Genomic DNA, 17,261 nt, shown 5'->3' on the forward strand with positions numbered 1-17,261 from the left:
TTCGATTCTAATTTATTTCTTAAGAAAGCCTTGACATTAGTATTATCAACTTTTAAAGTAAATTCTTTAGCAAGTAAAAATAAAGGCCATTTCTTAAAAGCCTTCCAAACCGCAAATAATTCTTTCTCGTTAATATGCCAAACTTTGGCTTGTTGCTCTGAGAATAACCCTCCTGTGTATTTAGAAGGTTATTCCCCTGTAGTTGTCTTACTCATGAGCACTGTTGTCCATCTGTAGTCATTGGCGTCTGTGTAGACTACCAATTCATTCCCGTCTTATTGTATAGCAAGCTTTGGCAAGTTACTGCAGACATGTTTTAGCTCCCATTTTTGTGTGGATTTTTTCTCATTTCCATTTTGAACTTTCTGTTTCTTTCAAGAGTGGTCGAAAATCCTTCCTGTATCTTGCAAGATCCTTAATGAAGATACCTGCAAAATTAACAACTCTCAAGAAGCTCTGCAAATGCTTCTTGTCTTGAGTACGTCTGGAAAATTACGGATTTTCTCCACGATATGGTCCTGTAACTCAATGCCTGTTTCATCAATAAGAATTCCTAAAAATTAAGTTTTATTGACAGCTATACTGGTTTTTGTTTTCAAAAAGTACTAAACCTTCTTTACGGCATGCATCAGAAAATATAAGTTCTAAAAGTTAAAAAAAAAAAAGCTAATACATTATTTAAAGTGAAGTAAGTGATAAAAATGAACAAAAGTGGGGAATAAATATAATAGTAAATTAGCAATTAAAAAACGCCTTGAACCATTTGGACTAAATTTATTACTATGAATATTTTAGGACATAATTGGTATTTGAAAATTCGGTATCTCCAGCTATTTTTTTTTAAATATATATAGTGGTGTTAGAAATCGTTATTTGTGAGCAAAAAGTATTTTTTTTTTATATTACTAGCTAGATACATATAATTAATATTTTTTTATCTTTAAAATATATTACTATAAATAAGACTAAGATATAAACATCAGTACAATTACATCACATCAAAAGAAAAAAAGAACGAAAGAAAATAAACTAATTTTTCAGTTAATATAAAATTTTAAAGTTGAATAAGTTGTTATGTTATCGATTGAAGAACATTTTTAACTTTGCAGAAAAATAGTACAGCTGTGTCATTAATAACCGGTTGTAAGTATGGAGTATTTTTGTTTTTTTTATAATATTAGTATAAATTATAAATAATATAGTCTAGCATACTGAAGTGGACTGCAAATTGGACTTGATAAAAGCCCAATAAGCCGAAATTGGATAAGATTGGACAGGGTCCAACCCATCTGAACCTAACTGGGTCGGGTTAGCTCCAATTGGCCCCGACCCATCAGACTACCCGCCATCAAAAGTGACTACAGTCAAGAAATACAACGTCAAAAGGTCTGGAACTCAATACACACCGTAGATTCACTCCAATTGACGGTTCGGATTTTCCCGTGATCTCAGCCCTACCTTCCCAAACTCCCAACAATTTAAACAACTATTTTTTATTCACACTAATGACTCCCTCACAAGTAGGTGACCATTCAAAACCCACAAGACAATCAAGGGCGCTTTGTCCCCTCATGATAACCGATCATATCACGCCGTCATCGTTCTTGTGTCACCGACAGAGCACACAAACCTCCAGAAACCATTAAAAGCAGGATTCCTCCATTAAACCGTCACTGCCCCAAGATCTTATTGGAGTTGAGATTTACGTGAAAGTCTCTCTCAATTCTCTCATCTAAAACCTAATTCAAGGTGAATTTTGATAATTTCATTCTTTTTATAAGAGCTGATTCTCTGCTTATTTTCTATATCTTTTGCTGGATGAGTGAATATCTTTGGAAGGGTTTCAAGAATTGGGGTTTTTGCGCGTGTTTGTCGGTTTTTCTTTCAAGAATTGCTGTAGGGATTATTGTTCTGGTAATATGGAAACGATATGAGCTAAAAGATCTGAAAATTTTCTTGTCTGTTTTATTTATTTACTTTTTTTGGTTTTCTTCTGGCTGTTTTTGAGGTATGAGTTTTTTTGTTTGATCAAGCAGATTAGTTTCGTACTTTGTATTAAAGAATTATGGATTTCTACTTTGAGCTGCAAAGACTCTTTATTGATTGAGTTAGAAGTGCTGTTCTTTCTGTTCTTTTTTCATCTGTGAACGTAACAATGGTGATTTACTGGTTTATATGCTTTCATCCATGAATCTGCTGGTATGTGATATCTAATCACGCAGTAAGCATATTCACCTGGCCAGGAAGATAGATTGTTCTGTTAATTTTATTTTGAAAAGAATTTTCATCCCACTTCCCCACCAATTGGTGTTAATCTTTTGTGTTTTTTTCACTGGCATGTTTTTAGTAAAACTTGCTTTGCGCATCAAGATACCATGTGAGCCCTTATGCTGTGAAGTTTATTTGAATGTCTCCTTGCTGGTGTACACGATGTAAAGATTGGTTTTTGAAGACTGGTATGTTAAAGATTTTTGTTTTGTAAATTTTGGGGGTCGTTTGGTGTTATGAAAATAACTTTCGTCTGATATAAATTGTTTGCTTCAGTTTTGTGTCTTACCTGTGAATGTTGTGCCTAAGTACTTTTTTGGAGTTTGTTAATTAATTCTTGGATGCTTCTTTCAGCAATCTTTACTATTGGTATCGCATAGCTCTGTGTCATGCTGCCTGTATAGATTAATTGTTTATATGTCCAAATAAGTAACTGATGCTGAATTCAACTCTAAAAGTTTAGCACTAACATAATTGATCAACTGCTGTGATTAGTTTGAAATATTTTGAGTTTTCAGTTCAGGTGCGATTTTAGTTCTATAGAACTGAAAACAAATCATCATGTTTGGACGTGCTCCAAAGAAAAGCAATGACCTCAAGTTTTATGAAATTCTTGGTGTTCCCATAAGTGCGAGTCAAGATGAACTCAAGAAGGCCTATAAAAAGGCTGCCATAAAGAATCATCCTGACAAAGGGGGAGATCCTGAAAAGGTAAGTCTTTTTCTTTCATTTCACTGTTCAATAGATGTGCAATATGAATTGTCTCTCTCTGTTAGCATTGAGAAATAAGTAATTTCTACTAACTCTATTTTAACTTACCTCAACTTTGTCATTTGACTCTGAATCAGTTCAAGGAGTTGGCTCATGCATATGAAATTTTAAGTGATCCTGAAAAGAGAGAGATTTATGATGAATATGGTGAAGATGCCGTCAAGGAAGGAATGGGAGGAGGCAGTCACTCATATGATCCATTCAACATATTTGAATCTTTTTTCGGTGGTGGATTTGGTGGAGGTTTCGGCGGTGAGATAACTGGTCTATTCTTTTACTTCTTTTCTTGGGGGTTTACTTGTTCCAAATCCAATATTGGAATTGATTCTATAGGTGGCAGAAGTTCTAGGAGCAGAAAGAGACAGGGTGAAGACGTAGTGCATCCATTAAGGGTTTCTCTAGAGGACTTGTACAATGGTACAACCAGAAAACTCTCTATTTCCCGGAATGCATTGTGCAACAAGTGTAAAGGGTATATTTTTCTATGGCGAAATCTACCTCTGGTTCAGTCTCCAGTAGAATAACACATTAATTTGGCTCAGTTTATAATGTTCGTCTGTTATGATTTAATTCTCTTTGTGCATCTTGTAATGGACTTAAAAAAGGTTGAATCATGTAAAACTGTCAATTGTGTTGTCCAGCTTCCTAGGCTTTCTTCATAACTCTTCTCTTATGACGTCAGTTGTATTGCTTCGGTATACAAATCACACATATGTTCTGTTCTGTGACCATTGACTTATTTCCTAAGGACTTGCGGAAGCAGCGGAACCCACTAATGAGGGGCAAATTGAGAGCGTCAAAAGCAAGATGATGTTGCATCTAATGCTAGTCTGTCTTAGCTAAATTCTTGAAATGTTTAGATTTATTAACTATCTCAAAACTTTTTTAACTTTTTGATGAATTTCAAGAGAATAACTTGGAACACTATTAATTGACTCTGATTTGGATATGGAATCTTTTGAATGCATCTGCCTTTTTGCCAATTTTATCAAACTTTATTTTTTACTTTTGTGCAGTTTCTGCCAATGACTTTCTGATAAGAGATTTTTATATGCATTTTAACCTATCAGGAAAGGTTCAAAGAGTGGGACCTCTGCGAGATGTCATGGTTGCCAGGGTACTGGAACAAGGACGACCAGTCGGCCAATAGGACCTGGAATGGTCCAACGAATACAACATATCTGCTCTGATTGCCGAGGATCAGGTATTTGTTGAAATGTATCACTGTTTTGTGCTTTCTAGTCTCCATCCAGCAAAAAGGTGAAATCCTTGAAAGACTTGGTAAAAACTTGAATCTATCTTCCATGATACAGGAGAACTCATTAGTGAAAGAGATCGATGCTCCCAGTGCAAAGGTAAGAAGGTTGCACAGGAAAATAAAGTATTAGAAGTTCACGTTGAGAAAGGGATGCAGCAAAATCAAAAGATTGTGTTCTCAGGGCAGGCTGATGAAGCTGTAAGTTGAATTATTCTGTGATGCAAGCTTTCTTCCTTTCTTTTTTATCGTCTTTTGAAGTGCCAGCAAGCAGCCGTAGCTCGGACAACAAATCATTCAGTTCAACCGGATTTGAATGTATTTGGGTATATGCGCGCTGATTCTTGATTGAATCTGGTTGGACATATACAATGCAACTTTGCATACAATGATGATTTTGAAATAAGAATCTAGTCCAAGAATACTCTTCATTTTAGAATGAACGGATTCTAGACTTGACGGTTCTATTGTTTCAAAATACACCATCTATTTTCGCGTATTATTTATATCTAAGCACCTCCGCGACCTTTTATTACCTCAACTCTTCCGCATTATCGATTGACCTCTCTGGGCTCATGCTTTTGCAGCCTGATACTATCACTGGAGACATTGTCTTCGTGCTGCAACAGAGAGAACACCCCAAGTTCAAAAGGAAGAGTGATGATCTTTATGTCGAACACAATCTTAGTTTACGAGAAGCACTTTGTGGTTTTCAGTTCATCCTTACTCATCTCGACGGGAGGAAACTAGTAATCAAATCAAACCCTGGCGAAGTCTTTAAGCCAGGTATTGCTCCAAAACTCTTTAACTCTCCCTTTTACATGCTACTTTTTGGCTTTCATGGGACGAGACGATGGTTTCTTTGAAACAATGATCTCCTTGCAGATTGTTACAAGGCGATAAACGATGAAGGAATGCCACACTACCAGAGACCATTCATGAAAGGGCAGCTATATATCCATTTCAATGTCGAGTTCCCTGATTCTGGGTTCCTTTCTCCCGAGAAGTTGAGAATTCTGACAACAGTGCTACCGGTGAAGTCAGATAAGCGTTTGCCCGATAAATTACTGGCTAAATGCGAGGAAACCACTTTGCTTGATGTCAACATGGAAGAAGAGATGAGGCAGAAGGAGCAACAAAGACAACGCGAGGCATACGATGAAGACGACGATGACCCACCCGTGCATCAAGTAGCATGTAACCAGCAGTAGGGTATAGAGAATCATTTCTGCATCATGTTTGCTAAATATACTATCATCCCGGCTTTTGTGAAATAAATAGCTTTCTTCACGAGGTCGGCTTGCTTATGGGAGTACGATACGTAAGACTTTGATTTAGTTGATTTTATTTATGGACCTGATATTGGTGGCTGAAGGGAGCTAGTACTTATCTTGGAGAGGTCTCTTATGGTGGTTTTCTCTTGGCTTGTTTCTTCAACTTATTGCTTATGGAATGGATAATATATCAGAAGAACAGACAGTTACATACTACTGCATAAGTAGATATGTAAATAGAGACATAGTAGATAGATATATCAAATTAGACTTTATCGAATGCATTACAAGCTGTTGGGAGAAATATACTTTTTGTTTCACAAATTAACCTCCTCACTTTTGGTTGTATTGGTCGGGAGATTTTCGTTTTGGTCCCTTCATCTTGTAACTTTAAAATGGTACCCAAAAAATACAAAAACAAAAGAAAAACTTTAAAATGGTAGCAATTTTCGTTTCACGTCATGTGCTAAGTTACAAAATATCTTCATATGTGTGAATGTCTAGTTATTTTCTCTGCAATAAGTAAGGTGAGTTTTGACTATAGGAGAGTTTTTTTGTTAGATAGAAATAAATTTTAAAGGTGTTGTTATGATAAGAGGTTTAAGGTAATAGTAAATTTAATATTTTTAACATAGCATGTGAATAATAGTTCGGGTTCACTGTTTCTTGCCGAATTCATTCATTAAATTAGGAAAATAATATAAGAAAAATGATATTCTGTTAAAAAAGAGGGTTTATTACACTTTGATCCTTGAGAAAATGCGAATTATACTTTCCTTTAAAGAAGTCATAAAATTGCATTTTCACCTCTTTTAAAAATTCATTGTTTATACATAAATTTCTCTTGTTAAGATTTGAACCAAAAATGACGCTAGTAAAAGAACTTCATATTTTACTCTTTATTTAATATTTCATGATAATAATTTCGTATTTATAAAGAAAAAGATATAATGTATTAACTTCACTTGATATATGTATATTATATTTATTATTTAAAATACAAAAATATAATGAATGTTGAATAAGGTTAAAAAAATGAACAATTTACGTAGACTATTTTGTTAATGGTAATATTTTTCATCCAAATAAAATTTTCAAAATCGGTCGCTGGGAACCGGCCGGTTCATAGGGGTAAAATTGTTGTCATAAGAATCGGTGTGAACCAGCCAAAATCAATCAGTCGAAAACCTGATCAAAATTGGGTTTGCCCTTAAAAAAACAAAAGGAGGGGGGAAAGAATAGAATAGAATTTTCTATCTTCACTCATTTTGCGATCTGGATTTGCTGCAAACTCTAGTAAAGGCGCAAGTTCTCAAATATGAAGCAAAAAGGTACAATCTATAATGTTTTCCTTTTCCCTCTTTTCAAATCCTATGATGCTGAAAAATGAAAAGTCAACGGCGACCACGGCGGAGATAGTGGTTTCGGTGGCTGAACGCGGTGGTGGCTGTGCCATCTACTTTGAAAATGTAGATTTGAATGATGGGTGATACAATGGTGAGACATAGAAAAAGAAAGTGGGAGGAGTCATGAGAAGTAAAGTGCCGACGGTGATGACAAAAAAAAACAAAAAAATAGGAAAAAAAAGTAAGCAAATTTTGTGAAATTGTAAATAAGTAAATTATTATTTTATAAAAAAATTAGCAATTTACCTTCCTATTTTTGTTGAAATACAATAATTTACCTTTCTATATTTTTAAAATTAAACAATTCTCTAATTGATATGTTTTTTATAAGGAGTAATTTATTTATAATATTATATGAGGGTAAATTGATATCCACCCAAGAAAAAAAGGGATAGATTTTGACAAATTGTAACCTTCCACACTTAGAAAAATTTCTTCTTTTCAGTATATATATATATATATATATATACTCTCTAATTATCATTTTGAGTCAAGCAATTTTTAGTGGAATTGTTTATAAATTATTTCATTATTTACATAATTTCCACACTAATCCACTTAGGCCGTTTTTACTACATGAGATTAAGCAGGATATCCAACTCAATCCCACACATTAGGTTGTTTATCTGCGAAATGTGAGACCCGGTAATTAAAGTGCAAGCCTGCTATAATGCTGGATGAAACGTGGTACATGAATCCGGCCAAATGGGCAGGGATAGGAATCCCGACCAGGTATCCCATCATTTATGCTCAGGTGCTTTGCCTTTAATACCCTCAAATAGCTATGCGAAATGATGGATTTATCCTTCTACACCTATCAAATTAAATTTGTTGTTCGACTTCATTTAAAATATTGTCTTCTCCATTGGTGCAAATAAAGGCAGAAACGGAAGGGCTTCGACATAACAAGCCTCCTTGTCGTCCTAAAGGTGAGTTCATCGTGGCCGCTGACTTGGGTCTCGGTGACATTGTTCCTGTATAGCTTTGTATTTTACCCTGTACGATTACGTTGTTCAAATTTACTTTTAAGGTAAATTTTTAAAATTTTTTTTGGCCAAGAATCCTCGCCGGAGGTGCCATTAACATTGTTGCCGCCAGCCTGCTTCGCATTCAGTTAGGCTGTTTGTGGTTAGCTTGGGAATCCCTCGAGATCTGCAGGTGAGTTATGCTAAAACCCTTTGTTCCTTTCTTCGCTCGTTTGGTGCAATTTTACCAATCTTGTGCTATATACAGTCTAACGTTGTGAAATCTTGGCTGTTATATACTGTATATCCCATTCACACACTAAATTGTATGCAAATGTTACAGGAAATTTGCAAAATAATTTTCCCTTCATTTCACTTTTTGTTGACAATAGAACAATGTTTTGTTGTTTGCAAATTGTGTCAGCTAGAAAATTTGTGGGAAGTATTAGGATGAGGAATTCAAAGAGTTACATTAGCTTTAATTGTTTTACAACAAGTCATGGACGAGATTGCAGTCACTTTGACTATATTTACTTATGTTATAAAACACCTCACATCCGAAAACCCTACTCATGATCGGTCTCTGCGTCCGAGATACTTAATCAATACTAGGATATCGGACCAGGTTCTTCACCTGCATAGGCTAGTTTCTATTTCCGATGAGTCTTGCCTACGTAAGATACGTATGGACCGTAACGCCTTCGGACGGCTGAGCTATCTACTTGAGTACTCTGGAGGCATTTTGCAAACCAAACATCTTACTGTACCGGAGCAAGTTGTGATTTTCCTTTGTGGTAGCCCACAATAAAAAGAATTGTGTGGTGAAGCATAATTTTCTACGTTCTGGCCACACAACTAGCAAACATTTTCACCGTGTGCTAAAGTCAATAATTAAATTGTACAATGTCCTGCTAGCTCGGCCGACTCCGATTACAGAGGAATGCGTGGACCCCCGTTTGAGATGGTTTAAGGTACTAGTACTATTATTTGTTTGTTTCTCGATTAAGAATACATTGTAATATGCTTATTGGTATTTAGATGTTCTGATTATATTTACCTATACATTTCTAATTGTAATCCATACTATAGTGATGTCTAAAGGCTTTAGATGGCACGTTCATTGATATACGAGTACCCAAACATGAAAAGGGACGGTACCAAACACGCAAAGGTCAAGTGGCCGTGAACGTACTTGGGGTGTGCAATCCCAACATCAATTCATATACGTCCTTACCGACTGGGAGGGGAACGCAACTGATAGCCGTGTTTTACGTGATGCCTTCAACAGACCAGGTGGTCTAAGAGTTCCTAAAGGTATGACTTTGCTCCATACATGTTTCCTAAACTGTGCATACTGCTTAATATGTGAGTTCATTATTGCAAATAATAAAATTATTGCGTAACATTCGGTTATACCTTGCATAGGCAATTACTACTTATGTGACGATGACTATGCAAATGCCGAAGGCTTCTTGACTCCGTACAGAGGTGTTCGCTACCATCTAAGAGAATGGGACACTAGTACCAGCGTGCTGCAGAACCATTAGGAGTTTTTCAACCTCAAACACTCTTCTGCGTGTAACGTATTGAGCATACATTTGGTCTACTTAAAATGCGGTGGGGTATTTTAAGGAGTCAATCGTTCTACCCCATTAAGGTGCAAAATCGGATAATCTTGGCTTGTTGTGTGTTGCACAATTTTTTGAGGACTGAAATACCTGATGATCCGCTAGAAAATGAGTTACCGAGTCATGGAGATGCTGGGACGGATGATGAGGTTGACTGTGTGTGGAATATCCCTCATGGTCCACTTGGAGAGATACAATGGCCACATCCATGTACAATGAGTGGATGACTCGCCTGTGATGTCACATGCGACTCAACAACCTATATCTTGACCTCGTTGCTTAGGGTCATAAGTCTAATGATGCGCGTGAGATGTATTATTTCGACGGTTAATTGTAATCATTGTTATGTTAGCCTCTTATGTGTTTTGTGTGAAGACTTTGTGTGATTCTTGAATTTTCCATATGTTTTACAATCACTCATTTCAATTGCTGCTATGTTGAAGTGCTATTGTTGCAGACGACATTACTATGATCCCCTTTGTACAATTACAATGTTTTTTTGTTTGACGTCATGCTGTGCACAATATTTACATCGTTGGTACAGGTTGTGTCCTGGTCAATCAGACATTTGTATTTACCTATTTAACCAACACATATATTTTTTGGTGCAGGTTTCACCCAGGTAAGCCGATCGATCGTCCCTTGAAAGATGGAGCTCGGATCTGATGAGGGTAGCAGTAGGCCGCGTCGGTGGGGAGGGAACAAAGATAGAGCTTCTAGTCGTTAAACGTGGACGGTTCTGGAAGTGGAATGTCTTATAGCAGGCCTTAAAAATTTGGTTGTAACTGGTTGGAAATGTGACATGGCTTTAGGAATGGTTATCTTGCACAATTAGAGACGCATATGGCCAAGAATTTTCCACAATCTGATATTAAAGCCGAACCACATATTACTTCTAAATTACATGTCTGGAAGAAGCACTACATGATGCTGACCACTATGCTGATGAAGTCGGGATTGGGTTGGGATGAGAGCCGAAATATAGTAACGGTGGAAGACGATAATGCTTGAGATGATTACGTGAAGGTATGAAATAAAAACTGCCATGCGTTTACTACCTTCAACTGAAATGGCTCTTTTTCTTTAAATTGTTATTAGCTTACTATCTGTACTGTTTCAGATGGATCCTAATGCAAAGAGGATGCGTTATAAGACATGGCCTATTTTAAGCGCATGGAGAGAAATCTTTGGGAAGGACCGTGCGACAGGGGAGCGTAGTGCGGACCCTTATAAGGATGCAAATGCCATTAGAAATGAGGAAATGGCCGACACGCAAGATTGTTATGTGCCCAACGCTGAATGGAATCCAGACATAGATTTTGTTGGGCTGAAGGAGGAGCCGACGTCCTCGTTCAATGCGAACGTCGATCCCACTGGAACTCATCTAGTGCACTTCAAGGAAACGCAAGATAAGCGATACCCGTGGAGGCATCCCAAAGTTGGTTGAAATAGTGTCTACCTTTTGTGAGTCAGCGAACACACGCTTGGGAACATTGACTAGGGTGCTTGAGAATGAATTTGGAGACTCTGAACATCGCGTGTTGATCCTGTAGCAAGTTAGAGATTTGGAAGCATTTGATGAAAATGAACGCTTGATGGTTGCAAATAGGTTGGTTAAGAACCCAAACAAAATAAAGCTTTTTCTGGGTTTGACAAAGAATTCTCGGGTGAAGATGGTGCAGCTAATGCTTGCCAGTAAGATTTAATGAGCAATCGTCCCGACTTGATCCCTTACCTGAAATTATTAATAGTATTTGCTAAATATCACCGGACCGCTATGCACAAATATTGCACCCACCTAACCATGATTTGGTATCAGGAATTTTTTTTGGTGTAATGTTGTGTACTGAACAAGCTGTGCGAAGTGCTGCTTTTCATACTGGTCAGTTATGTATTCATTAACTTTATTATTACTTTGTTATTGCTTTCTTTGCATGCTTGGTTCTTTTTTATTTTAATATTACACAATTCATCTGCAAGAATAACCTACAATTTTAATTATAATGTGTAATATTTCACACTAAAAATTATTTTTTTATTACTGACATGAGCAAATTTGTATTGCTGATAAAATAATATCGTAAAATATTATAAAGTTTTTTTTGTATGCTAAAAAAATAAATACATAGGATACCTAAATAGACAAAATAAAAAAACTAAAAATTACATCACCTTTCAAAGACTATCAACTTTCATCAATTGAAAACAAAATGGATTAATTTATCCCCCTTCAAAGATTTACATAAATTTTCCTTAATATTAAACAACATCTTTAATATCTATTTCAAAACATGGACAATATATTTTATAAAGTTGGGATTTCTGCTTCTTAATTATTACAATATTACGGATAATTGTTACAATATTATGGTGTAAATTCAAACGAAACTTTTCTGAATTTGGAGAAAATGTAAAAATGGAGGGGAAATTTTTGTTCTCGGAATTAAGCTTTTTATAGTTTTCATCCCGATATTATGAGAGATAAATATATTTTTGATCCTATGATCGTTTTTATCATTAATCTCTTTATATAGGATACAAAAGTGTTTTATAATTTTTTGATATTTCACAATTTTGGTAATTTTGGTGTCGGATTTTACAATAAAAGTTGTCAGAATAAATCATATCCACCTCATATGGTTCATTTAAATTAGGATTTTTTTTATATTGGTTCTCTTTTACCAATATGGAAGAAAAATATATAAAAATGACATGACACATAATCTATTATAAATTATTAATTTTGTAAAATATAGTGAAACATATTGATTTACTATAATTTTCATCACGTCATCATTAGATTGTATGAATAATTCATTTTATTTAGTAGCATCCCAAATCCTACACAAAACTAACAATATATGATGACCTTGTGACTCAATTATATTGCATATTAACAGCTTCTAAAATTTTGATGGCCTACACATGCCTAATTTGTGGGATGAGAATACAATTTTATTATATAATCGAATTTATTTTCTTTTTTATTATTATTTTATATTGTGTTCGATTATATATATACATATATATTTATATATGCAAACTTGATAATTTTATATCTGTTTATCAAATAATAAATTATAATTTGTTAATAACAAATTTTACGATCTCAAATTCATTACGATTCATAAGTTGGAAAAGAATGTAATTTAATACATTACTAAGTTAAATCAATAAATACATTTAACAAAAACACATAACACTATAAAAAATAAAGAATTAATCAATGTATTGTTTGCATTATATACTTCGTATTTTATCCGAAACTATATTAAAATATATATCGGTTAAAATGAGCGTGGTTATTAAAATTCTTTTAAGTTTGTAATTATATTTTTTCTCTTCTTGATAATGTAAAATACTTGTAAAAACAACTTAGGAATATAAACAAAAGAAAAAAACTTGCAAAAACTAATATGCATAAACAAAAAGATTTAAATATCATCAACACCCTTCACAATTTTTCTTTTTCCATTCACCCAGAAGGGCCACCAAAAGCATTCATTAAAAAAATAAAAAAAGAAAATTAACAGCCTTCCTCGACCACTACACACAGTTCTTTTTCCAAAACATCCATGGGCACCAGAATCATTTTTTTCCTTACCGACAACAGCACACACACTTCAGCTTTCGTCTTCACTTGTCACCAGATTCACCACCTCAGGCTCTTCATCTGCTTTCACTCCTAGAAAGATGACGTCAAATCCATCGTTGTTGCCTTTGTCAATATCCATACTTGATCCACAGAATGGAGAAAGCACAGCTCCATCAAATACATTTGCTCCCACTTCGACTCGTCGAAATAGTAATACGCCTTAGCAAATGGGTTCTCCTACAATGTAGATGTTTTCACGCGAAAACATCGAATTTTTTAAGAAAAATATGTTAGTTTTTTAACAAACCAAACTTTTGTAAAGCCAAAATAAGAAGTCATACCCGTATTACTTTCTTCCAGTCTTCTCTCCCGCCGGCCGTTCTGTTGGTTTCCTCATTCCATGTGAAGGACAGATCTTCCAACACCTTTTCGAAGGTCTCGTAGCACTAACGAAGCAAACTTAGTTTATTTCTAAAGAAATTATATGGCCAGGACCGGCCGGTGTACCTGTTCACTGCATCTGCAGCTTTCTTCAACGACTTATGGTCTAGGCGGAGTGGGTCAAACTGGTTTCACCCCAGCAAGGCGTGGTAGTAAAGGTAGTTGACAAGGGCATCATCGATCTTCTTCATCCAACTTGGCGTATAGAAATACTGACTCTGGCCTATGGGAACTTTACGGCTCAACATTGTATTCGGAGGGTGATTGGACGGCAGTAGAGACTGGTATAGTAAGGAAGAAGAATGGGGACTAGGGTTTGGGAAGCAGAAGAAAGTTAACTTATGAATGAGAATGGCAGGCTTGAGGTGTTTAAAAAGGCACGCAAGTGTGGCTTTCTGCATCCCAGTATTATGACCCTGTTGTCATGATTGGACGCTGCAAAATACGAAAGGTTGCGTTGGAAAACAGCGGGAATGATGGCCTCTTTTACATTTGCAGTTCGGTTAATTATTGCTGCTTTATGTTTCTATTAAATGCATAAACTTATATTCAATTAAATATAACTACATACATACATTAATTTGAAGATATGCATAACGCTTGTAATTAAGAATTTGCTCTAGTAAATTAAAAAATTATTACACCTAAATTGATTTTAGGAGACATATTTTACTGTAATAAAATGTATACAATAGAACATAATTAATACATTAATAAATGAATATTGATCAAAATACACTAATATAAGTTGCACATTAGAAATAAATACAGTCAATGTAACAAAAATACAGAAAACATGCATTACATTAATATTTTAATAAATTCATAAGTTGTACAACATGACAAAAACACTGTTCAAAACATGCAGATGGTCCCCCACTGGCAGTCATTACAGTACGTACAGTTCCAATGCAAACACATGAAAAAAAAACAACCAACACGTGACACTAACAAACATTCTTCCCCTTCTGTGACCCATATCACTAGGTTTGTAATACAGACTAATTAAAGATACACACATCCTAAAAAGAAAAGCTAAATAAAGTACGGCAGCAGGAAAAGATGTTGCAACAGACAACAACATTCCCCAAAAAAATCCGCAAACAGTATAATTATACACACACACACACACATATATATATATATACATATATATAGATACTCCCAAGCGTATACTTAGCAACCTAAACCTCACGTCCTTACTCACCAACCTTAACCTCAACCTTCAACTTCTCTCACTCAATCTTTTTCAACAGCATTCAATTTGATGCAGAAAAGCTCACTTGTCCTTCGGACTTTGCAGCAGGAGGGCTGTCACATTTGGGCAGTTTTGACTTCTTTTCGGCGCTTGGCACGCCAGGTAGTGCCTGTAATGAGTCGGCATTGTCCTCACTCCCGTAGAAGTCGTTAATGAAGTTCCACAATGATGAGGTTAATGTCGAGCTGTCTAATACGTAAGCATATGGGCAAGGATCCCTTTGAACATCTCCCAATGTTTTAGTTGTTTTAACCAAAGTAGGAGCATCAGACACTTTCTTCGACTTACCTTGTTTCAGTTCGGCCTCAGCATCCCCCACAGTTCCTAAATCTGAATCAACTGGTTGCGTGAACAACTGATAGAGCTCCTCCCACATGTCCTCGTACGCTTTCACATAGAATTTTCCCATACGAGATTCCTAGAATAACATATTCATACAACCCAAAAAATATGGGAACACGTTGTCAGAGTTTTAGACACTACAATAATATTACAATATGTAGATCGATTGCTTTAAATTGAGAAATCACCTTCCAAACTCCTTCCAGGTTCCATCTAGCGCCGTGACAAATCTGAGACGCCTATTCCACACGACATCCTGTCGGCTAACTAGCTTACCGAAAACATCATGCCGTTCCCGAAGGAATTTCACCATGCATTTTCCCCAGCCCAAATCAATTTTACCACCATGACACTTAACCACTTCATCTAATGAATCAGAAATCACAAAGTTGTTTTCACGATCTGGGTAAAAATGGCCCTTTTTGGCGTTATCATGTAATTTCAGAATAAATATTTTTTTCTATATCTTTCGTCCATTTTGAAAAGTGGAACATATGTATTTGGTAGTAATACCCATCAGGCCATATCATTTGCTATTTTTAGAAAAAGTAGTATTGGGTGGACTACAAAAGATGGCAGTGTTTTTGAAAATGCAAATATTGCCAATGCGCTGACATTTATAGGGGAATGGAAGTAAATGTGATTGGATACGTTGGCGAATCAATGGCCAGAACTGTTCACTTGTAATGATGAATAAAAGCTGCTGCATAGACATTAATTCAGGTCTCTATTCTACTAAATCCGGTAGGTGGGATTAATTAATTCCAATTTGTGGCAGTTGGTTGGGATTGGACGTTTGTAGGTGGTAAATGCATAGGCTGAAAATGGAAAGAGGGGGCTGCTGTCGCCATTTTGTGTACCTTCAACCAATTTATTACCGCTGACAGCTACTTCATTAATGTTGAGTGTTTTGTTAACATTAATGAAGTAGTTGTGGGTTGGATAGTTCAATTAATAAATGAGTCACAACAGTTTTTTTGGGGGATGAGGATGGGTCTTCCTGAATGAAAATACTACAGCCTTAATGATATTCTTATATATGAAGTGGTGTACTATAAACTGTAGCATAGAATGGAAACCAATAAACTAAAATGGAAGGTGCATTGTAAATTGTAGCATAGAATTATAAGAGACAACTTATATTCGACCCAAAAAATCACTCCATAGAAACTGTTAAGAAGAGTACTGGTTAATGTAGTAATGTACCGAGTGCAAAGAAGATGTAATGCATTGGTTGTTGCCCTAACGGTTGATAATCAAATGGCAGGAATATTAGACTTGTTTGAAACGTTCAATGTACGCAAAGCACAACATAACATTGGTGACAAATAGGTGAAAGAAGTTGATATACATTTAAGCATAAACGAGGCAATATGATTCATACACAATTAAAATTGTACACGACTGAGTTATCAATTGTAGCGCACATGAAAAGGACAAGTACATAAACTACGACAGGGATCAAATATTTGAGCAATAAACAAAATATACTAACAACGACTGCTCCAACAAAGTTAACCCTTGAGAGCAATCCAAAGGGTCAATAGCCAAACAACTAGTAAGACGATACAATACTTCTGCAAAGTATGTCGATGCGTCTCCTCAGCTTCGAGACGTTCATTGAAACGTTTCATGCGACTTTCATATTCTGAGATTCTGTTAAGCAATCTAGGTATAATCTCTTTGGACCTACAACACATGGGGGGGGGGGCAACCCATTCGAATGTGCCACAATAACGGCCTTGAATATTAAAACAATGATATGTGATGTATGTACCTATCCTTAATTATACAAGCACAACGAAAGTAAAAATCATACGTTGATGCTGAGGCTCATTGACAACAATTGACCTAATATTATTTGGAGATCATTAAATTTTTAAAACGAACCTCACTACTAGGGCAACCTCGAAATCTTCAACCTAGATTAAGACTAGTCCATGAAGTTCGTAGAACGACATCTTTATCACAACTGTAAAACCACAGTACAACCTCGGATGACCCAGAGAAACGCTGCCTACTAGTCGATCTACCCCCAGAATTGGTACTATTGAAATT

At 35.7% G+C, this 17,261-nt stretch overlaps 1 protein-coding gene and 1 long non-coding RNA gene across 12 annotated transcripts; both read left to right on the forward strand.

Moving 5' to 3' along the window:
- Nucleotides 1,604–5,731, forward strand: LOC105173289 (chaperone protein dnaJ 3). Of its 3 annotated transcripts, none has more exons than XM_020698041.1 (8): nt 1,604–1,749; nt 2,792–2,979; nt 3,117–3,291; nt 3,373–3,511; nt 4,110–4,243; nt 4,353–4,495; nt 4,882–5,080; nt 5,180–5,731. In XM_020698041.1, exons 2-8 carry the CDS (start codon nt 2,830–2,832, stop codon nt 5,503–5,505), a joined length of 1,266 nt encoding a protein of 421 aa, XP_020553700.1. In that variant the 5' UTR covers nt 1,604–1,749; nt 2,792–2,829; the 3' UTR covers nt 5,506–5,731. The 3 variants fall into 3 exon arrangements, with proteins under 3 accessions (XP_020553700.1, XP_011093285.1, XP_011093286.1); XM_011094983.2 differs by having other exon boundaries at nt 1,605–1,749; nt 2,787–2,979; XM_011094984.2 differs by lacking the exon at nt 1,604–1,749 and adding an exon at nt 1,814–1,914 and having other exon boundaries at nt 2,787–2,979.
- Nucleotides 6,758–11,477, forward strand: LOC105173290. Of its 9 annotated transcripts, none has more exons than XR_848719.2 (8): nt 6,758–6,899; nt 7,565–7,706; nt 7,855–7,903; nt 8,034–8,910; nt 9,029–9,253; nt 9,365–9,879; nt 10,179–10,593; nt 10,688–11,477. It is a non-coding gene; the product is annotated as an uncharacterized LOC105173290 (long non-coding RNA). The 9 variants fall into 9 exon arrangements; XR_848721.2 differs by having other exon boundaries at nt 9,365–9,596; XR_002288050.1 differs by having other exon boundaries at nt 8,034–8,132; nt 8,855–8,910; nt 9,365–10,593.

The sequence above is a fragment of the Sesamum indicum genome, linkage group LG11 (assembly GCF_000512975.1).
Source record: "Sesamum indicum cultivar Zhongzhi No. 13 linkage group LG11, S_indicum_v1.0, whole genome shotgun sequence".
Taxonomy (NCBI): Eukaryota; Viridiplantae; Streptophyta; class Magnoliopsida; order Lamiales; family Pedaliaceae; genus Sesamum; species Sesamum indicum.

What these genes read in the sequence shown, in the direction of transcription:
- LOC105173289 (XM_020698041.1), top strand. Translation starts at nt 2,830, where the DNA reads ATGTTTGGACGTGCTCCAAAGAAAAGCAATGACCTCAAGTTTTATGAA. An exon ending in TTGTGCAACAAGTGTAAAGG is followed by an intron (nt 3,512 to 4,109) that starts GTATATTTTTCT and finishes TTAACCTATCAG; the next exon opens with GAAAGGTTCAAAGAGTGGGA. An exon ending in CTCTGATTGCCGAGGATCAG is followed by an intron (nt 4,244 to 4,352) that starts GTATTTGTTGAA and finishes TCCATGATACAG; the next exon opens with GAGAACTCATTAGTGAAAGA.